The sequence below is a fragment of the Sinocyclocheilus grahami genome, unplaced genomic scaffold (assembly GCF_001515645.1).
Source record: "Sinocyclocheilus grahami isolate Dianchi unplaced genomic scaffold, SAMN03320097.WGS_v1.1 scaffold174.1, whole genome shotgun sequence".
NCBI classification, from domain to species: Eukaryota; Metazoa; Chordata; class Actinopteri; order Cypriniformes; family Cyprinidae; genus Sinocyclocheilus; species Sinocyclocheilus grahami.
The window spans coordinates 1,075,287-1,093,611 of record NW_015505353.1 but is presented as its reverse complement, the minus strand read 5'-3'; the positions used below and the strand labels follow the sequence as shown (position 1 = coordinate 1,093,611).

The 18,325-nt window shown below is 37.0% G+C and overlaps 2 protein-coding genes across 2 annotated transcripts; both read left to right on the top strand.

Annotated features, from left to right (window-relative positions):
* Positions 1–579: 579 nt before the first annotated feature.
* Positions 580–6,007, top strand: LOC107593606 (ras-related protein Rab-5A-like). Its single transcript, XM_016283389.1, has 6 exons — positions 580–746; positions 4,297–4,529; positions 4,606–4,757; positions 4,877–4,999; positions 5,103–5,196; positions 5,618–6,007. Exons 2-6 carry the CDS (start codon positions 4,364–4,366, stop codon positions 5,731–5,733), a joined length of 651 nt encoding a protein of 216 aa, XP_016138875.1. The 5' UTR covers positions 580–746; positions 4,297–4,363; the 3' UTR covers positions 5,734–6,007.
* Positions 6,008–6,534: 527 nt separating this feature from the next.
* LOC107593605 (histone acetyltransferase KAT2B-like) lies at positions 6,535–17,049 on the top strand. Its single transcript, XM_016283388.1, has 18 exons — positions 6,535–7,358; positions 8,497–8,635; positions 8,954–9,099; positions 9,999–10,085; positions 10,443–10,624; positions 10,989–11,180; positions 11,262–11,359; positions 11,448–11,573; positions 12,350–12,489; positions 12,595–12,803; positions 14,500–14,626; positions 14,731–14,841; positions 15,071–15,214; positions 15,348–15,462; positions 16,237–16,267; positions 16,350–16,413; positions 16,507–16,591; positions 16,673–17,049. The coding sequence occupies exons 1-18, from the start codon at positions 7,158–7,160 to the stop codon at positions 16,864–16,866; spliced, it is 2,391 nt and encodes a 796-aa protein (XP_016138874.1). The 5' UTR covers positions 6,535–7,157; the 3' UTR covers positions 16,867–17,049.
* The last annotated feature ends 1,276 nt before the right edge of the window (positions 17,050–18,325 follow it).

The window sequence follows — 18,325 nt, the reverse complement described above, 5'->3', positions numbered from 1 at the left end:
AGATCGATAGGTAGGTAGGTAGATCGATAGATCGATAGGTCGGTAGGTAGGTAGGTAGATAGATAGGTAGGTGGATGGATGGATGGATGGATGGATGGACGGATGGATGGATGGATAGATAGATAGATAGATAGATAGATAGATAGATAGTGTAAAAGTAAAGACAGACAGACGGCTAGATACAGGGAAGTTACCATAAACATCATAGCTCTATAATAGCAAATAGACAAGCTGACAGCTAGGTGTATTAAAACCAAACCAAGATTTTATTTGATTTTATATATACGTACAAATGTATGTATGTATGTATGTATATCTTGTATTTTTGTTTTGAAGTTTTATACTTTCCTCCCCCTGGCAATTGTTTTTTGTTTGTTGTAATTTGTCCTTCTATCTTTTTCTTTTCTTATTTTAATGTTGTTTTATTGTGTGTTATTGTACCTTGAATAAAAAAAGAAAAAAAGAAAGAAAACCAGACTGATTAAAATATCCACCGAGGATGTTTAACGCGAAGGAAGCACGTCATTGCAGGGCGGAAGTGTCATCTGACGTGGCACGAGGGGCGGAAACGCTTGTTTGTGTTTTGGTTCTAAAGGGGAAGTTGCGAGAGAGAAAAGAAAGGAGGAGACTTGATCGGGGTTGGTAAAATTCCCACTAACTGACCCCAATAACAAGGAAAACCTCTCAAAAATTTGAGCACTCCTTCGTCGGAAATCAGTTCACGCAACCTGTCGGCTGACATTCAGGTAAAAAGACACCGAATACCTCCGTTGAATGTGCCGTTTTCTGGTTTGGCGTATCCCTCAAGCTAGTTAGCCACTTTAGCTTGCTAGATTTCGTCAAACATGTTACAGGCCCCTTGTCCTTATTCAGCCTACATAAGTCATCAAACCTGAACTCTTCAACCTGATATATAACGTACATTATAACGTTACATGCTATTGTTCCTTAGCGCGAATCTATGTTTATAGTGGTATGCTTAGCTGAGGCATATGTCGGAATGCAGTATGGATGCAAACAGGGTGGAAATGCTGGAGTTAAACTGAAGTTGCTTATCAGCTTATTATATCGTCGTTATAATCTGATTTCTCAGAGGTATATGGCCGATCACTGTGGTTTAACAGACTTAGCATCTGACCTGATGTGAGCTGTCTTTGCGAGGTACAAGACAGCTTGTTCCTTGGCTTGAGGCTCAGGGGTGTGTTGAAAAATAGAGGAATTGTTTAAGTTGGGTGAACTTAAGTCTGACCAATGTCGACTTGCTCTTCTTATAGAGTGCTGTGGTGTTGATAATACAGGTTTATTTTGGGTAACTGATTCATGGACAGGATGACTATGTGTCAACCTTCAACAGAAATCACAGGTTGGTTTTGTTAGGCCTGTCATTATAAGACGACCACACTCTGACCAGCAGCAGTTGAGTAAAACCTCTCCCAGGTGATGGGACTTCTGCAATGTAATGACTTGTTTCATAAGCTGTGCTTTTTGTTTCGCTTTTGGAATTTTGTGTGTAAGCCTTGCCACTGCACTCTGAGAAAGTGTGAAAAGAAAATGTGGTTGTTGTATCAGCTGCTATACATACCAAATGGATGAAAACAGCAGATTTGGCATGCTTTGCGTTTTAAACCAGACATACCAGGCTTGCTTCTTAAGGAGTTGGTTTATGTCCTGTTATGCAGATAGAGATCCTGTTGTTTATTTAATGCGAGTGTCAAAGCAAGTCTTGGCTTCTCTTATAGAAAGATCAGCTTATGACGATGCAATGCCACAGCAGCCACATGAGCATCAGGGGTCTGTTTTTATGTTCTCCTATTTCACAACAGCAGTAACTGCAGTTTTGACAGGGAAAGTGTTTTCCCTGCTGTTTTTAGCCTTGAGGTCACTGCCACAGTAAATGTCTAAATCAGATTCCTTGAGTTTTATTACCGTCATTTGAGTTGATGCATGTATTGTATCCTAGGTATGTGTAGTTGCTCCGAAGGCTGAGGTATTTAATTGGGAAGTGACATGATGTTTCCCCAGCTTCTGAATTGTTGCATCAGGCTAAATGAGCATGCTTGTTTTGCCTGCTTACTCAGGACATTCTGTGCTAGAATGGGTTACCATGGATACAGACATTTATTTCTGCAAGGATTTTCAGCAATGTTAAATTATGTTCAATAAAACAATTGTTTTCTGTGTTTTTGATGCATGATTACAGTCTGTAGCAATATTTGGAATATATCACATCATTTATTTGAATATATTTTAAAATGTAATTCATTCCTGTGATTGTAATGCTGAATGTAGAACTGAATGATCCAGTCTTCAGTGCCACATCAGCTTTCAGAAAAGCATTTTAATATGTTGATTTGTAGCTCAAGAAATTCATTCTCATTTCTTCTTATACATGTTGAAAACATTTGTGCTGCTTAATACTTTTGCGAAAATGGTGATACATTGTGTTTACTTTAAAATATTGTTTGTTGTCTTAATAAACGACTATTCTTTTATTTTAAATTACCTCCTAAAACTGTAGTCATAATAAAACTTAAGTGTATTACTGAATAATTATTTTGAGTCATTTGAATCAATTTTTGTCATTGAATTTATCAAACTGTTTCACAGTCATGAATGATTAGATCAGTGTTTCCCAACCTTTTTTTAGTCGTGGCACCCTTTGGAAATTTTAACAAAGTTGTGGCACCTTAAAAAATTAATTTTTTCTAACTTCGATATGATAATTTGAAAAGTATAGATATTCAGGGAAGACAGGGAAGAACTGCAGAATATAATGTCATACAGATATTTTTAATATTATAAAAAAAAAATTGTCAATCAATGGTGGCAATCAGTAGGCTAATTTCTAATGAAGAGACCAATTTATATGACAGATTTTAATGTAGGCTTTTATACATATGTAAACATTATTTAATTACCATTATAACTAGCTATCTCACAAATTTTTGCTCACTCAGTGTTTTTTTTTATTTTACAGTGGGGTAATTTTGGTGCAGTAGCACGAGATAGCTTGATTTTGAATTGAATAAAAAATGACAAGTAAGCAGTCAGTAATAAAATAAGAAATAAAGAAAATAATAATGATAACACAAATAAAAAATAACGGCAGGCCTTCGAATTAAATAAATAGCTTTTTAGTTTTTCAGGTAGGTCTAACAGTAGGGTTTAGATATTTAACAAAATTATTATTTTTTTTTTAACCAATTATCCAAATAATGTTTAGTCCTAGAAAGCTATTATTATCAGAACATGCAAGCATAACATAGCGGTTAGCAGATCAATGAATGAGAGGGCAGCGTTACCAGAGTTGCCCATTTACCACACCCTGTTACAACACAGTAAGGCTATTGCAGACAGAAACAATACTGTACTTCATCGATGTTTCCTGTCGGCTCAATTTTTGAGTGGACTTTGCTGTTCCGATGAGCACGAACGGTATACGAGTGGAGCGACTGACCGGAGCACACACATGCATAGAGCGGGATAATACACAGAGCATCACACCATGTGAAAGTGAAACCTGAGCGGTGAACTCATTTTTGGCAGCCGGAATCTCGGTGCATCTCTAATTATTGGCGACGTCAGAAATGGATATTCTATAATAGATGCTTTTTTGAACATTTTAGCAATTTAAAAATATTAAAAAATGATTTTTTACACGCCACCCCTGCTCTCGACAGACGGCACCCCGGTTGGGAAACACTGGATTAGATCATACTGAATCAGAATGATTTTTAATAATCCTTACCAAACTTTTTTGGGACTGTTTTTAATTTAATTTAATATAAAAATGTTTAACTGATGTATTTTTTTTTTTTAAAAAGTATCACCTGAATGTATTTTAGTTTTTTTGTCTACTATAACCTTAAATGTCTTATATAGCTTCTTGTTGCATGATTTTTATTATTTATTGTTTTTGTCATGAAGATAGCCGTACTGCTGACATGGCATAAAAAAAGCAATAATCCTTACCCAGTAATGGCAAAGTCATAGAAATTCTATAGTGATTTATATTGTGAAGCAAAACAGTGTAATTTGCAGTGTAGTTGTCATAGACCAAGGTGTGTAAATCAAATTATTTTTGTATAATCCAGTGTTTTTAGTCTAAAAATGTGCATGTCTCAAAGCCAAAAATAGCATTTGCGTTACTAGCCGTTATCGCTATAGCCAAGATGAGCGATTCCCTGTTTGAGAGCTCTGAATAGAGAAAAAGAGAAGAAAGAAAAGATCTTTGTCTATAGTCAACATGAAAGTGCTCTTTTTCATTTCTCTTTTTTGGTTACATGTCCTGTGCAGCCAGTACTGGGACAGCTCTCAGTGTGTGTGTGACCGCTTAAAGGAGACGGGGTGATTGACGACTGTCATGGCCAATAGGGGAGGAGCAACACGCCCCAACGGGTCCAACGCGGGCAATAAGATCTGCCAGTTTAAACTGGTCTTGTTAGGAGAATCGGCTGTGGGAAAGTCCAGCCTTGTACTGCGCTTCGTCAAGGGGCAGTTTCATGAGTTTCAGGAAAGCACAATAGGAGGTAGGGGATTTTTGTTTTAAAATGTATGTGTACCTGTTTAAACATGTTCTCAATGACTTTTCTCCTTTGCTTCTAGCGGCCTTCCTTACACAGACGGTGTGCTTGGATGACACAACGGTAAAGTTTGAGATTTGGGACACAGCCGGACAGGAGCGCTACCACAGTTTGGCCCCCATGTACTATAGAGGTGCCCAGGCTGCCATTGTAGTTTATGACATCACCAATGAAGTGAGTAGATTTGTTTCTCAAGCACTATATGAACGAACAGTTGTGTTTTATGACCAATTATTGTCACATTTCTCTTCTCTGCTTCTGTTATTGTGCCATTCGTTTTCTTCACCTTGAAGGAGTCATTTGCAAGAGCAAAGAACTGGGTTAAGGAGCTTCAGAGGCAGGCCAGTCCAAACATTGTCATCGCACTGTCTGGGAACAAGGCTGACCTTGCCAACAAGAGAGCTGTGCACTGCCAGGTATACATGACTTCACAACAAGACCAGAGAGAAGTCTTTTTTTAAATGTTTTTTTTATCTGACCATTGCGGTCTCCCTCACCTGAGCCATTTTATTTCTACAGGATGCTCAGTCTTATGCAGATGACAACAGTTTGCTGTTCATGGAGACATCAGCAAAGACTTCCATGAATGTCAATGAGATCTTCATGGCCATTGGTAAGTTTTTACCTCATAGTAAAACCTAACAGTGATGATTTAAAGTATTTATAAGATCTTGTAAATGCAACGTATTCTTTGTGTGCCGAGGTGTTTTATTAATTAATAGATTATTACCTTTGTTTTTAATATTTATGTTGAGTCAGAAATGTTGATAATAATGAGAAATGTTTCTGGAGCACCAAATCATCATATAAGAAAGATTTCTGAAGCATCATGTGGCACCGATGATTTGAGTAATGGCTGCTGAAAATTCAGCTTTGCCATCACAGGAATAAATTTAATTTTAAAATATATAAAAATAGAAAAGAGTTATTTTAAACTGTAATAATATTTCAAATATTACTGTATTTTTTTTATCAGATAAAGTCAGCAACATTAAGAAGTATTAGTGTTAATTTCTTGTTTTGTTTCTCTTCAGCGAAAAGGTTGCCTAAGAATGAGCCCCCAGCTGCCGGAGTCAGCAGTGGGCGGAGTAGGGGCGTGGACCTCACAGAGACAGCCCAACCCACTAAGGCCCCCTGCTGCAGCAACTAACGCAAAACAAATCCCCCCTCACCAAACTCTGTTACCGCAACAACTAACGCAAGGTCCCGCCCTCCAACTTGGTTTTTGACTAACTAATGAAATGCCTCCGCTTTCCCCATTTTCCACAACTCTCTTACGCTGTAACAAAAGCTCTGCCCCGCCCATGTATCTGCGGTGTTTTTGTTTTGTTGTTTTTCTGTAAAGACCCAGGCCTCTTACTGTATTCATGCTTAAGGTCATGCCTTGTCTCCAAACTGTAATATATGCCGTCACAGATATCCATGAATTGCTTTGATAGGGGGTTGGAGTTATGTTTCTTTTTCACAAATGGTTAAATTATAATCAATGGTGGTCTTATAAAAATGTATGTAGTGTTATTAACCAAAAAAAAAAAAAAGCTTTTCTTTAGTGGTCTGTTTTGTAATTTTCACAAAAATGTTCACAAATGTTTTTGTCACTAAACAGTGTCCACATCAACAGATTATGATAGTTCTTCTTCTGCTTTTCTTCCCAGTATCGGACAACACATGCACTTTTAACATTCTTTCGATCTTCTACCTTTCAGGATTACTTTATATATTGTTTTATTTTTGTATTTTCAGCTAATTTAAAATTTTACTTTGTTTTAGTCATTTATGTGCTTTTGCCATTTTTTTAAATATTTTTTATAGTTATACATAGTGTTCATTTTATTTTACTTTTAATTTTAGTAATTGTTTAGTACTTTAACTTAAAATGATTTCAGTTAGTTGCAAAGGCAAAATTTCTATTTTTCATAAGAGTTTCATCTTATATTTATATTTTGTTTCATTTTCTGGTTTATTTCAATTACTAAAACAATTTTGTAAATAGTTCTAGTTAACAGTAGCAACATTGTCAAGCCCCTAAGCATACAACTGCTGTGTAACCTGAAGTTGGTTTTCCTTTAACATTGTTTAAACCCTTTTCATATAACTTTTGGAGGGGTATGCAAGTCCAAAGTATGTTTATTAAAGAGATGACCTTAGGACTAGGCCCTGATTGTATCAAAAGCATGTTATTCATGCAAGTGGCTTCACATCCAGATCTCTGCTAATAAAAATACTTTAAACCAGCCAGGCTTCTTGGCCTGGTCAGGCTGGTTTTAGAGAAGATTTGGGGACAAGTTTCGAGCTAGTCATTTTAGAAGTCAATGTCTCTACAAACCATGTCTGACGCTTTGAATGTATTTGACCTTGAAAGGATCTTTTAGAAACGTGACATATTTGTGTCCCTCTCCGAATCATAACGGGATGCTCATTTTGTGCCTCCCCTAGCGGAGACAAGGTAGATTTACAATGTCAAGTAAAAAAGCAGGGATGAACGCCATGTCTGATCCCGCTGTTGAGGGGTAGAGAGAGCGAACACAGCGGGCGGACTTCGAGGATTCGAGTCGGAGCGCGGAAGCAGGCTCGATGTCGGAGAGCACGGGGATTCCTCAGGGCTCCCCGGCGGTGGGCGCGGCGGGCTCGGCTCCGGCCGCGCCAGGAGTCGGTGGAACCGAGTGTTCGGGCGCTGCTGTCGGTTCTGCACGTATCGCCGTCAAGAAGGCGCAGCTCCGCTCCTCCCCGCGTCCGAAGAAACTGGAGAAACTCGGTGTATATTCCTCGTGCAAGGTACATTAGAAATGTAAAAAGATTGTTTACGTCTACAGTGCAAAGGAAAGACTCGCTTTTATTCGTTTATCTGATAGCTGAAACTAGCTCTTACTTTACACACTCTTGAATTTGCAAGCACAGCACAAAAAGCCATTGCTTTGTCTTCCATCTTTTTTTTGTATTTTTTCCATGTTTTGTTCGTGCTTTAGCCACTTAAATTAATGCACAACAAAATATATCACTGAACTCATCATTTCCGTGATCTGCAGAGATAACACGCTGTGTTTGCCCAGATAGTGGGCAACATGACGTGAACATTGGGTACTCTTGGCGGGTTGTCAATTAATTTATTTCTTTTAACAATGAACGCAGATTTTTCTATTGTATTTTGTCAAGTCAAACTAAAGTTTCATGGTGCTTTGGCGCGAGAGTTCTGCCAGAACGGGAGACACAATCTGAAGTTGATTACTCGAGAGGAGAGAGCGGCGTCTTTGTTTTGACAGGATGACAGCTGCTGAAGGGGCGGGGACTGTTGGTGGGGGCGGGGTCTATTGCTGGGGGCGTTGTCTGCTCATTGTTGGCAGATCAGGCACACGAAACATATGGAGGGCCAAATTACTCAAATGTTAAAATATTTAACTAAATCGATAAATACATAATTAAATTTTTAATAAAACATTACAACCATTAAATTACTTTAATGGTTTAAGGACCAAAAATAAGTGAATAAATGTCCATTGTATTTAGGTTTGCCTTCATTTTTCATTATCTTTGGATTGATTTTTCATTTAAGCACAGGCAGATTGTGGCTTTTAACTTTGTTGTGCAGGCTTACCGTTTTTGTATGTCACTGAACAATTAGTGGGCGTCACTTTCAAACTCCAGTGTGTTTAGGCATGTTTTCAACATATATTTAATGATTTAATTTTAAGTAATTTGGCCCTCCATCAGTATTGAAAACAGATTAAACATAGATAGAAATTTTCTATGGCCATTAGAAATTCATTTTTTGATATATGGATAAAATAATAATTAAATAATGTATGATTCTATTGGTTTCTGTGCAGTGCTTCAACATGTTTATTTTATTAGTATGAACATATTCCTAATGTATTGATGTCATATTTTGTGGCTGATCTGTTTCGTCCTCACACAGGCTGAAGGAGCTTGTAAGTGTAATGGCTGGAAGAGTCAAAACCCACCACCAACTCCGCCCCCTCCAACCCCGCCCAGAGCTGAGCAGCCAATTGCTGTTAACTTAATGGAGCCGTGTAGAAGCTGCAGCCACGCCCTCGGTAATGACTGTTTGTGTAATAATAGAATTCCGGAAGATAAAATCCCATTCCTAGAGTAATGAGAAATGGATGTTTAGTATAATCTATAAACTTTTACATAAGACCTACAATGAGTCAGTGTTGTTAAGCGATAATGTTTTCACATAAACAATTTACACAAAATACATATTTAAAAATTTTGCAATAAGCTTCAAATATGTGTTTTTTTGAATCAATTACTTAGTCAACAGTTTTATATTGTACTGTTTATGATTCAGCTACGTCAATGGCAAGGCTACTTACAAAGTCACAATTGTATTCTTTTGTGTTACTGGCCAGGTGACCATGTGACACACCTAGAGAATGTTTCGGAGGAGGAGATGAACAGACTGCTTGGAATTGTACTGGATGTGGAGTACTTGTACACATGTGTCCATAAAGAAGAGGATCCAGACACTAAACAAGTTTACTTTTCTCTGTTCAAAGTGAGTTCTTGTGGGTTTTTGCACATTGTGAAGTGGTGCTTATGTGCATCTCAGTGCGTGACTCCCTGTTATGGAAAGATTAAAAATATCAATCACTTAAGGTTTATGTATTACAGTTAATGTAATTACCAAAAATCTGGGGTCAGTATGATTTGTAATGTTTCTTATGCTTACCAAGGTTGCATTTATTTGATCAAAAATACAGTAAAGAGATTAATATTTTGAAATATTATTACACTTTTAAAGAAGTGTTTTTTATTTTAATATATTTTAAAATATAATTTATTCCTGTAATGCAAAGCTGAATTTTCAGCAGCCAATAATTAAGTCGTCAGTGTAACATGATCCTTCAGATTTCATGTTGATTTGGTGCTCAAGAAGCATTTCTTATTATAATTATGTTTAATATTTAATATAATTGTGTTGCTTAATATTTTTCTGGAAACGGTGATATCTTTTTTCAGGATTCTTTGATGAATAGAAAGTTCAAAAGAACAGCATTTATTTGAAATAGAAATCTTTTGTAACATCATAAATGTCTTTGCTGTAACTTTTGATAAATTTAATGCGTCCTTAAGTTGCTGAATTAAAGTATTAATTTCTTTAAAAAAAAACTGACCTGAAATTTTTGAACAGTACTGTATATTAATATATATTTCCATTCTGCTGTGTTTATTCTATTTGCTACTATTTGTCAGTCTTACCTACCTATATTTGTTGAAAAAAATTTAATGCGTCCTTAAGTTGCTGAATTAAAGTATTAATTTCTTTAAAAAAAAAACTGACCTGAAATTTTTGAACAGTACTGTATATTAATATATATTTCCATTCTGCTGTGTTTATTCTATTTGCTACTATTTGTCAGTCTTACCTACCTATATTTGTTGAAAATTTCTTAGTTGCTACGGAAATGCATCCTGCAGATGGGAAGGCCTGTGGTAGAAGCTCTGGAAAGCCCACCTTTTGAAAAACCAAGCATTGAACAGGTAGCTGCTTAAATTGCAAGGCTGTAATCACCATAGTTAATGAATAATTTACGTTCAGTATGGATTTAGTCAATGTCTCATTCTTCAACTTTTATTAAACCCCTCAGTCTGGAATATGGTAACAGTATTGGTAACAATATTTGGTCAACTTTCACATTCAAACATAATGTCAGTATCAGGAAGTGTAAAGGTGCAAAAACAGTTAAATCTCCTATGAGGTCAATAGCGTCTTTATGCTGAAACAGGCATATGAAACAGGCCATTTTGAGGAACCTCTGATATTATTAAAAACATTCCTGACATCCTTTGTTCTTGGTGTCACACATACATTTTTTTCATGTGTCGGTTTTGTTGCAGGGTGTGAACAACTTTGTGCAGTACAAGTTTAGCCACCTACCTTCTAAGGAGAGGCAAACCATTGTGGAGCTCGCAAAGATGTTCCTCAACCAGATCAACTACTGGCAGCTAGAGACTCCCTCACAAAGGAGGCAAAGAGCACCTGATGATGATGTGGCTGGTTATAAAGTCAATTACACCAGGTGACTTAGTTTTTGTGTTTAGGGTCACCCAAGAGAGGGAAACGAAACATAATTTTTCTCTTCCGTTTTGTACCTTATTGTCATTTAAAGATAACATGAAATAACAATTGGCCTTATTTGTATTTATGTTTAAAAGTGCCCATATTATGCTAATTTACAAGTCATGATTTTACTTTTGGGACTGCTAGAATACATGTACATTTGCATGAAGTGTTTTCTCCCTTTGACGCTAACTTAGTGCTTGCTTTGCAACTTTGCAGATCATTTACATGCACAGAAAGCTGTATTACACACTAAAGGAAAGGTGAAATTAAAAAAAGTCCTTTAATACATATTTCTGGTCTTCTTTGTGTTTGTGTTGCAGGTGGCTGTGTTATTGTAACGTGCCCCAGTTCTGTGACAGTCTCCCTCGATATGAGGCCACACAGATTTTCGGCCGCACTTTTCTGCGCTCTGTGTTCACTGTAATGAGGAAGCAGCTGCTGGAACAGGCCCGTCAGGAGAAAGACAAACTACCACCTGAGAAGCGCACTCTCATTCTCACACATTTCCCCAAGTAAGCACACAACCACAGACAGAAACCTCCACGAATAACAGGTCTATATTATGTGTATGTGAATGTGTGTGTTGTGCGCAGGTTTTTGTCTATGCTGGAGGAAGAGGTTTATAGTCATAATTCACCCATCTGGAGTGAAGACTTCATGGTCCGTTTATCAGGTGGACAGATACCCACAGGTGATTAGCAGTGTTAGAGTTAATTTTATTCAGTTGTATGTGTCGCATGGCTATGTAAAGAGACTTTTCTCTTCTCTGATTGGTACAGTGATCAGTGCTCCGCCCGTGACCCGCCCCCTGTACTACACCAGTAGTCCCGCCCCAGTGGAGCTGGCTGGAGGAGGCAGCGTAAGCCCGGCCCGGAAAACAGCATCCGCTTTGGAGCCCAATCCAGGTGTTAACTCATTTTATAACATTTTATTCAGTGCCTGATTAGAAATGCTAGAAAATCACTTTGCCATTTATGTAGTCTTAATGATGAATCTACACTACTGTTTGGGGTCAACAACTTTTTTTTTTTTTTTTTAAGAAATCATACTTTCATTCAGCAAGGATGCATAAAATTGATCAAAAGTGACAGCAAAGAATTTGTAACGTTACAAAAGATTTCTATTTCAAATAATTGCTGTTCATTTGAACATTGAATTAATTTACATTTACATTTACTCATTTAGCAGACGCTAACAAATTACAAATTAGATCATATATAACTAATATATGTATTTAAAATATATATTTAATACACCAATTTTTTATATTAATTTTATGAGAGTGGTTTGAATGAATGATTCAATGACTCACTCATAAATAGTTCACTTGTTTCAGTACTGGATAAATTAGCGTTTTTGAATAAATGATTCAATGGCATTTACATTTACATTGTCATTTAGCAGATTCAAATTCATCAAAGAATCCTAAAAAAATGTATAACAGTTGCCTAAATTATTATAGCCATTTTACAATGATTTACGAAGGATCATGTGGAGTAATTTAAAATAGAAAAGTTATTTTAAATTGTAATAACATTTCACAACATTACAGTTTTTAAGCTTAAAGGACCTCCTGAGATTTTAAGTTAACATTAAAATAATTTAACAAGACATTTGTATGCTCACGATTCTTTTATGAAGGTGACATGCAAGTAAACATAAAATATGTGCACATATGTAGGTGGAGAAAAGCGAAAGCCTTCTGAGCCATTGTCTCACGAGGACAGCAAACGACCCCGTGTGGTTGGTGACATTCCTATGGAATTAATTAATGAAGTCATGTCTACCATTACAGACCCTACTGCCATGCTGGGACCAGAGGTAAACACAGTGTGTTATGTATTTTGTATCTGATGGATGGCAGTGCTAAAGCTCATATCATAGAGACTAGAGCAAACACAGTCCTTTACTCTGTCTTTCTCTTAGACCAGTCTTCTCTCAGCTCATTCTGCGCGTGATGAAGCTGCTCGATTAGAGGAGAGGCGTGGCGTCATCGAGTTCCATGTCATTGGAAACTCCCTCAACCAAAAGCCCAATAAGAAGATCCTCATGTGGCTTGTTGGCCTGCAGAATGTCTTCTCACACCAGCTGCCTCGCATGCCTAAAGAATACATCACACGCCTTGTCTTTGACCCGTATGTTTCTTACCATTAACCATTTTAATGTAATTAAGACATTAAAAGTCTGATGCCTATAGTAACAAGTAGGGGTGCAACGGATCGTAGATGATATGTGATCCGTAGGGACCAGGCCCCACGGTTCGGCACGCATGTGATTCGCGGATTAACTGTTAAGTTTAACCATCATAGAGTTAACGTTTATCATTTGCACATGTTTTGTCTTGCCAGTTTACACATTCAAGCAGTTTTAACTCGCACGCTTTTTTCTGTGCACTCTGCCGTGCGCACACACACAGAGAGAGAGAGAGGCACAATTCAGACAGAGCGTGATTCCTTTTTTTACATACACACAAAGTTATGTTAAAATACCCGCTTTGGCAAGTATTCTAGTAAACGCAGTCGGTTAGTTCTTAAGTGAACGTAAACAGGTGAGAAAGAAACTGGATGTGTGTCAGTATTAGGGCCGTGCATTTGGTCTTAAAGCGACAGCAGCCAATAAATACGTTTCTGTCTGCTAATCAAATAACACCACAGCTCTAACAAAGATTAATCTGTATTTAACTTGTGCAGTGAGCACTATTGTGTTAAACTTAATTATTACATTTCTGCACCTAAATTCTGATATTTGTAACTGTGATTTGTTGTTTTTATCTATGCTTGTAATTTAATTGTTCTTGTTTTATTACTAACTTTATTAGTTAAGTTAGTAGTTTTTGCTATGGTATAGAAGTACTTAAAGTAAGGTTTTTAGTTTTTTTTGCTGATCCGTATATGATCCGAACCCTGAATTTTGTGATCTGTTGCACCACTAGCCTAGTGTAGAGGATTGAAGCTTTAAAACTGGTGTTTTCTGACATTTTAAAGGTATAGTTCTGTCATGACAACTCTCGGAGAGTTTAGCATGGTAATGTACATGACAGAGTTAATGTGTTTGGTCTTGGCGGAACAGATCTGCTACGCTGCTGCTGCTGCGGCAGAGCAAGTACCAAGACTTGCTACTTCCAGTACATCCACAGACATGCTGCTGTGAACATGTAAGAAATACTGCTGCTGCACATATAACATATATGAAAAAAAAAACATATATAACATGCATGAAATCACCCTGTAGCAGATCTATACAGGTAGAGGGTTTCTGAAGCATGCTGCAACTGCTTCAGCAAGCACTAGCCGAGTATTTGAATGTTGAGCAGCAAGCTCATTGGCTGCTGATACGAAAAGAACCAATCAGCTGCACCTATCGGACTGTGCCATCTAGAGTTTCATGACAGAACTTTAAACTAGTAACCTAACAAGTTGACTGTTAAAGGGATAGTTTACACAAAAATGAAAATGTTGTCATTATTTACTCACCCTAAAGTTGTTCCAAACCGGTATGAGTTTCTTTTTTCTGTTGAACACAAAGTAGTTTTTTGGTAGCCATTGAGATTACCATAGTAGGAGAAAAAATACTTTGGAAGTCAGTGGCTACCAGCAACTGTTTAGTTACCAACATTCTTCAAAATATCTTCTTTTATGTTCAACAGAAGAAACAAACTCATACAGGTTTGGAACAACTTGAGTTGAGTGAGTAAATGATGACTATCCTTTTAACAGTCAACTTGGTTTAGATTTCAATTGTATTATAATGGTTTATTCTGGTTCATGTTAACCTACTGCCTTCTGTGAACTGTGGCATAACATTGTGTCAATGTACTTCCTCTTTACACAGGAAACACAAGACTCTGTCTCTGATTAAAGATGGCCGTGTTATTGGGGGAATCTGTTTCCGGATGTTTCCAACTCAGGGCTTCACTGAGATTGTGTTCTGTGCCGTCACCTCCAATGAGCAAGTCAAGGTGTGTTGTCTTATAAATACTGCAATGCATTCCCATTATTATTTTTTATTATTCTTTCTCACTCATTGCTAGCTTGACCTTTATTCATTTGATTGCTGCTTAAGGGTTATGGGACTCACCTCATGAACCATTTGAAGGAGTATCACATCAAACACGAAATTCTCAACTTTCTCACCTATGCTGATGAATATGCCATTGGCTACTTCAAAAAGCAGGTCAGTGCTCTATTAGTTCCATGACACAAAATACAACTAAAGAGTATGGTGAATTATACTGCCAAGCTCCAAAAATTACAAAAAGTATGGATGTTCTGCTTAACATCTCCTTTTGTTGCTGGGTTGTATGTAACAACATGAAGATAGTAATGAGGATATTTTTTATTTTTAGGTACTATCGCTTTAAGTATATGCTCATTTTCCTATTTTGTTTCTCTTGCTTTGTCAGGGATTTTCTAAGGACATTAAAGTGCTGAAGTCAAAGTATGTGGGCTACATTAAAGACTACGAGGGGGCCACACTCATGGGCTGTGAACTGAACCCCTGCATCCCTTACACGGAGTTCTCTGTCATCATCAAGAAACAGAAAGAGGTGTGTGTGTGTGTGTGTGAGAGAGAGAGCATGAGATCTGAGGTGTGTCAAAGAGGTTTCTCAGTTTGGTTAAATTCATCATTCTGTTATTGCCTAAAGGGTTTTCTACCTCTTATCTCACCCTCTCTCTCAGATCATTAAGAAGCTTATAGAGCGCAAGCAAGCACAGATTCGGAAAGTCTACCCTGGCCTGTCCTGTTTCAAAGAGGGAGTTCGTCAGATTGCCATTGAGAGCATTCCAGGAATCCGTATGTCTCACTTTTATGTATTTTATTTAAAGAACTAAAAACAAATGCATAATAATAATACAATATTTTAATTCTTTTATTATACAAATCATAATAATTCTTTAATAATAATATTAGCATTTTATTAATAAATGTTACAATTTTAAATAAATGTGTTCTATTTGAATATGTTTTAAGATGTAATTTATTTCTGTGAGGGCAAAGCTGAATTTTCAGCAGTTATTACTCGTCTTCAGTGTCACATGATCCTCCAGAAATGATATGCTGAGTTGCTGCTCAAGAAACATTTCTTATCATTCTCAATGTTAAGAAATGTTAACAGTTGTGCTGCTGTTTGTTACTTTTTTTTGTCAGGATGCTTAGATGAATAGAAACTTCAAAAGAACAGCATTTATTTGAAATGAAAATCTAAAATTTCCTGTCATTTTTGATGTACTTCATGCATTCTTTGCTAAATAAAAGTATTAAAGGGATAGTTCACCCAAAAATGAAAATTCTGTCATTAATTACTCACCCTCAAGTTGTTCCAAACCCGTAAGACCTTCGTTCATCTTCTGAACACAAATTAAGATATTTTTGATGAAATCCGAGAGCTTTCGGACCCTGCATAGACAGCAACACAACTACCACGTTCAAGGGCCAGAAACGTGGGCCTTGAACTTTTGAACAGTAGTGAATAAATATTTGACTTAAGATTAAATTTCATAATAATTAATACATTTAAATTAATAATAAATTTAATTGAAACTTTACTGTTTACTTGTCTTTGGACAGGTGAGACGGGCTGGAAGCCTTTAGGGAAGAGGTGAGTGTGTATCTGTGAGTCACAACTAAACAAATCTTATGTAAACATGATGTGTGTTTAATTTTTGCGTCATTTTTCACAGCAAAGAGCTGAAGGATCCAGACCTGTTGTACAGCACCTTCAAGAACATCTTACAGCAGGTCAAGGTAATGCATATCTGCAGTGCTTACATGTTTCAAAAACTATATTTATGAAAGACCATAAAACGAATAATGAGGAATATATATTGTACTCCTTAGTCCCACCAGAATGCATGGCCCTTCATGGAGCCTGTAAAGAAGAACGAGGCACCTGGTTATTACCAAGTCATCCGCTTCCCTATGGGTACACAAAGATCACTTATACACAATGCTCGTTATGCTTACTTTTGAGCATGAAATGCCTGACTGTTATTGTGCATTGTAGACTTGAAGACGATGAGCGAGCGTCTGAAGAGTCGTTACTATACCACACGGAAGCTGTTCATGGCTGACATGCAGAGGATCTTCACTAACTGCCGAGAGTACAACCCTCCCGAAAGCGAGTATTACAAATGTGCCAACCTACTAGAGAAATTCTTCTACACCAAGATCAAAGAGGCGGGCCTCATCGACAAGTAATCCATCTAGGGGGCCAAGTAGTTTCCCTCTCTACCTCTTTTTCTCGACATTTATCATATATATATAACTCCTTTTTATCCCCATTGTTTTCGCATCAAAAGGAGGGTTATCTGAAATTAAGATGTTTAAAGGAATAGTTGACCCCAAAATTAAAATTAGCTGAAAATGTACTACACCTCAGGCCAGCCAAGATTGTTTCTTCATCCGAAAACTTTGGAGAAATTTAACATTACATAATTTGCTCACCAGTGGATCTTCAGCAGTGAATGGGTGCCGTCCGAATGAGTCTACATATCTGCTAAAAGCATCACAAGTCATCCACACAATTCCAGCTTATTAATTAACATCTTATGAAGCGAAAAGCGGTGTTTGTAAGAAATAAATCCATCATTAAGGCATCACAAGGCATTAATTGCTGGACTGGAGTCGTGTGGGTTACTTGTGAATTATTGTGTTGTTTTTATTAGAGATGCACCGAAATGAACATTTTTGGCCGAAGCCGAAACCGAACAAAATGAAACACTGGGCCGGAGGCCGAATACGGTTTTTCGAGTTTTTCCCCCCATGTATTTTGCCAATTTGTTCACCATTGCATAAATTAAATAGTCAAAATGTGCTTTTTATGGTTTTGTCTTGCTTTTCAAAGAAAAAATCAATTAAAAAAACTATTTAAAAATATTTAACACTGAACATTTTCTAGCAGATATTATACCAACAAAGCACAATTTATCTTAAAATTAATAAGTTAGTAAAATAATATTTTTTTGGCCATCAGACCTCCTCCTTGAATCAGGCATAATAAAAAAATGTTTTTTACTGTACAAATAAAAGCAGCCTTGCTGAGAAGAGACTTCTTTTAAAACATTAGAAAATATTACAGATCCCAATTTGAACACTATGTATGTTATAATAAATGTATTAACAGAGCTGTTGTCTTTTTATTTTTTTCAGAACAACAGTAAAATTACAATACTAACATTTATGAATGTTTATGGAGTTCTTGCTTTTTCTCAACTTATTTTGGCGGAAATGTGCAGGAAAACCTCAACGCTTCTTTTTGTTGACAACAGTAGATTTATAAATGAGTTTCATTACGAATACGTCGCACGTATCACTTTGTCACATGCCTAGTAAAAAAGGAGTAACACTGGTTCAGCGCAGATTTTCCTCAAGCTTTGGACTTTGAACCCTAGTTAACAAGCAGATAGCGCAGCGAGTTTGTGCAGCGCTGTCAGAATACGCGACAAAATACTATAGAACTCATTATAATCAGTGATGCTGTCTACACTGGATGCGGCGCGACACAACAAATCCCCGACAGCAAACTGCTGCCGCGTTTTATTTATGACGTATTGACACGAATTTCTAATGATTTTCAACGGTCGCTTCCAGTGTAGACTTTTTAGCTGTTGAGGCGCGGCGCGACAGGACAACGGTGTAAACACGGTGTCACTAGGCT

Bases quoted from the DNA above. Each gene is read 5' to 3' on its own strand.
- LOC107593606 (XM_016283389.1), top strand. From the start codon at position 4,364: ATGGCCAATAGGGGAGGAGCAACACGCCCCAACGGGTCCAACGCGGGC. The intron at 4,530-4,605 runs GTAGGGGATTTT...CTTTGCTTCTAG, and splicing joins TCAGGAAAGCACAATAGGAG to CGGCCTTCCTTACACAGACG. The intron at 4,758-4,876 runs GTGAGTAGATTT...TTCACCTTGAAG, and splicing joins TTTATGACATCACCAATGAA to GAGTCATTTGCAAGAGCAAA.
- LOC107593605 (XM_016283388.1), top strand. From the start codon at position 7,158: ATGTCGGAGAGCACGGGGATTCCTCAGGGCTCCCCGGCGGTGGGCGCG. The intron at 11,181-11,261 runs GTAAGCACACAA...TGTTGTGCGCAG, and splicing joins ATTCTCACACATTTCCCCAA to GTTTTTGTCTATGCTGGAGG. The intron at 14,627-14,730 runs GTGTGTTGTCTT...TTGCTGCTTAAG, and splicing joins CCTCCAATGAGCAAGTCAAG to GGTTATGGGACTCACCTCAT.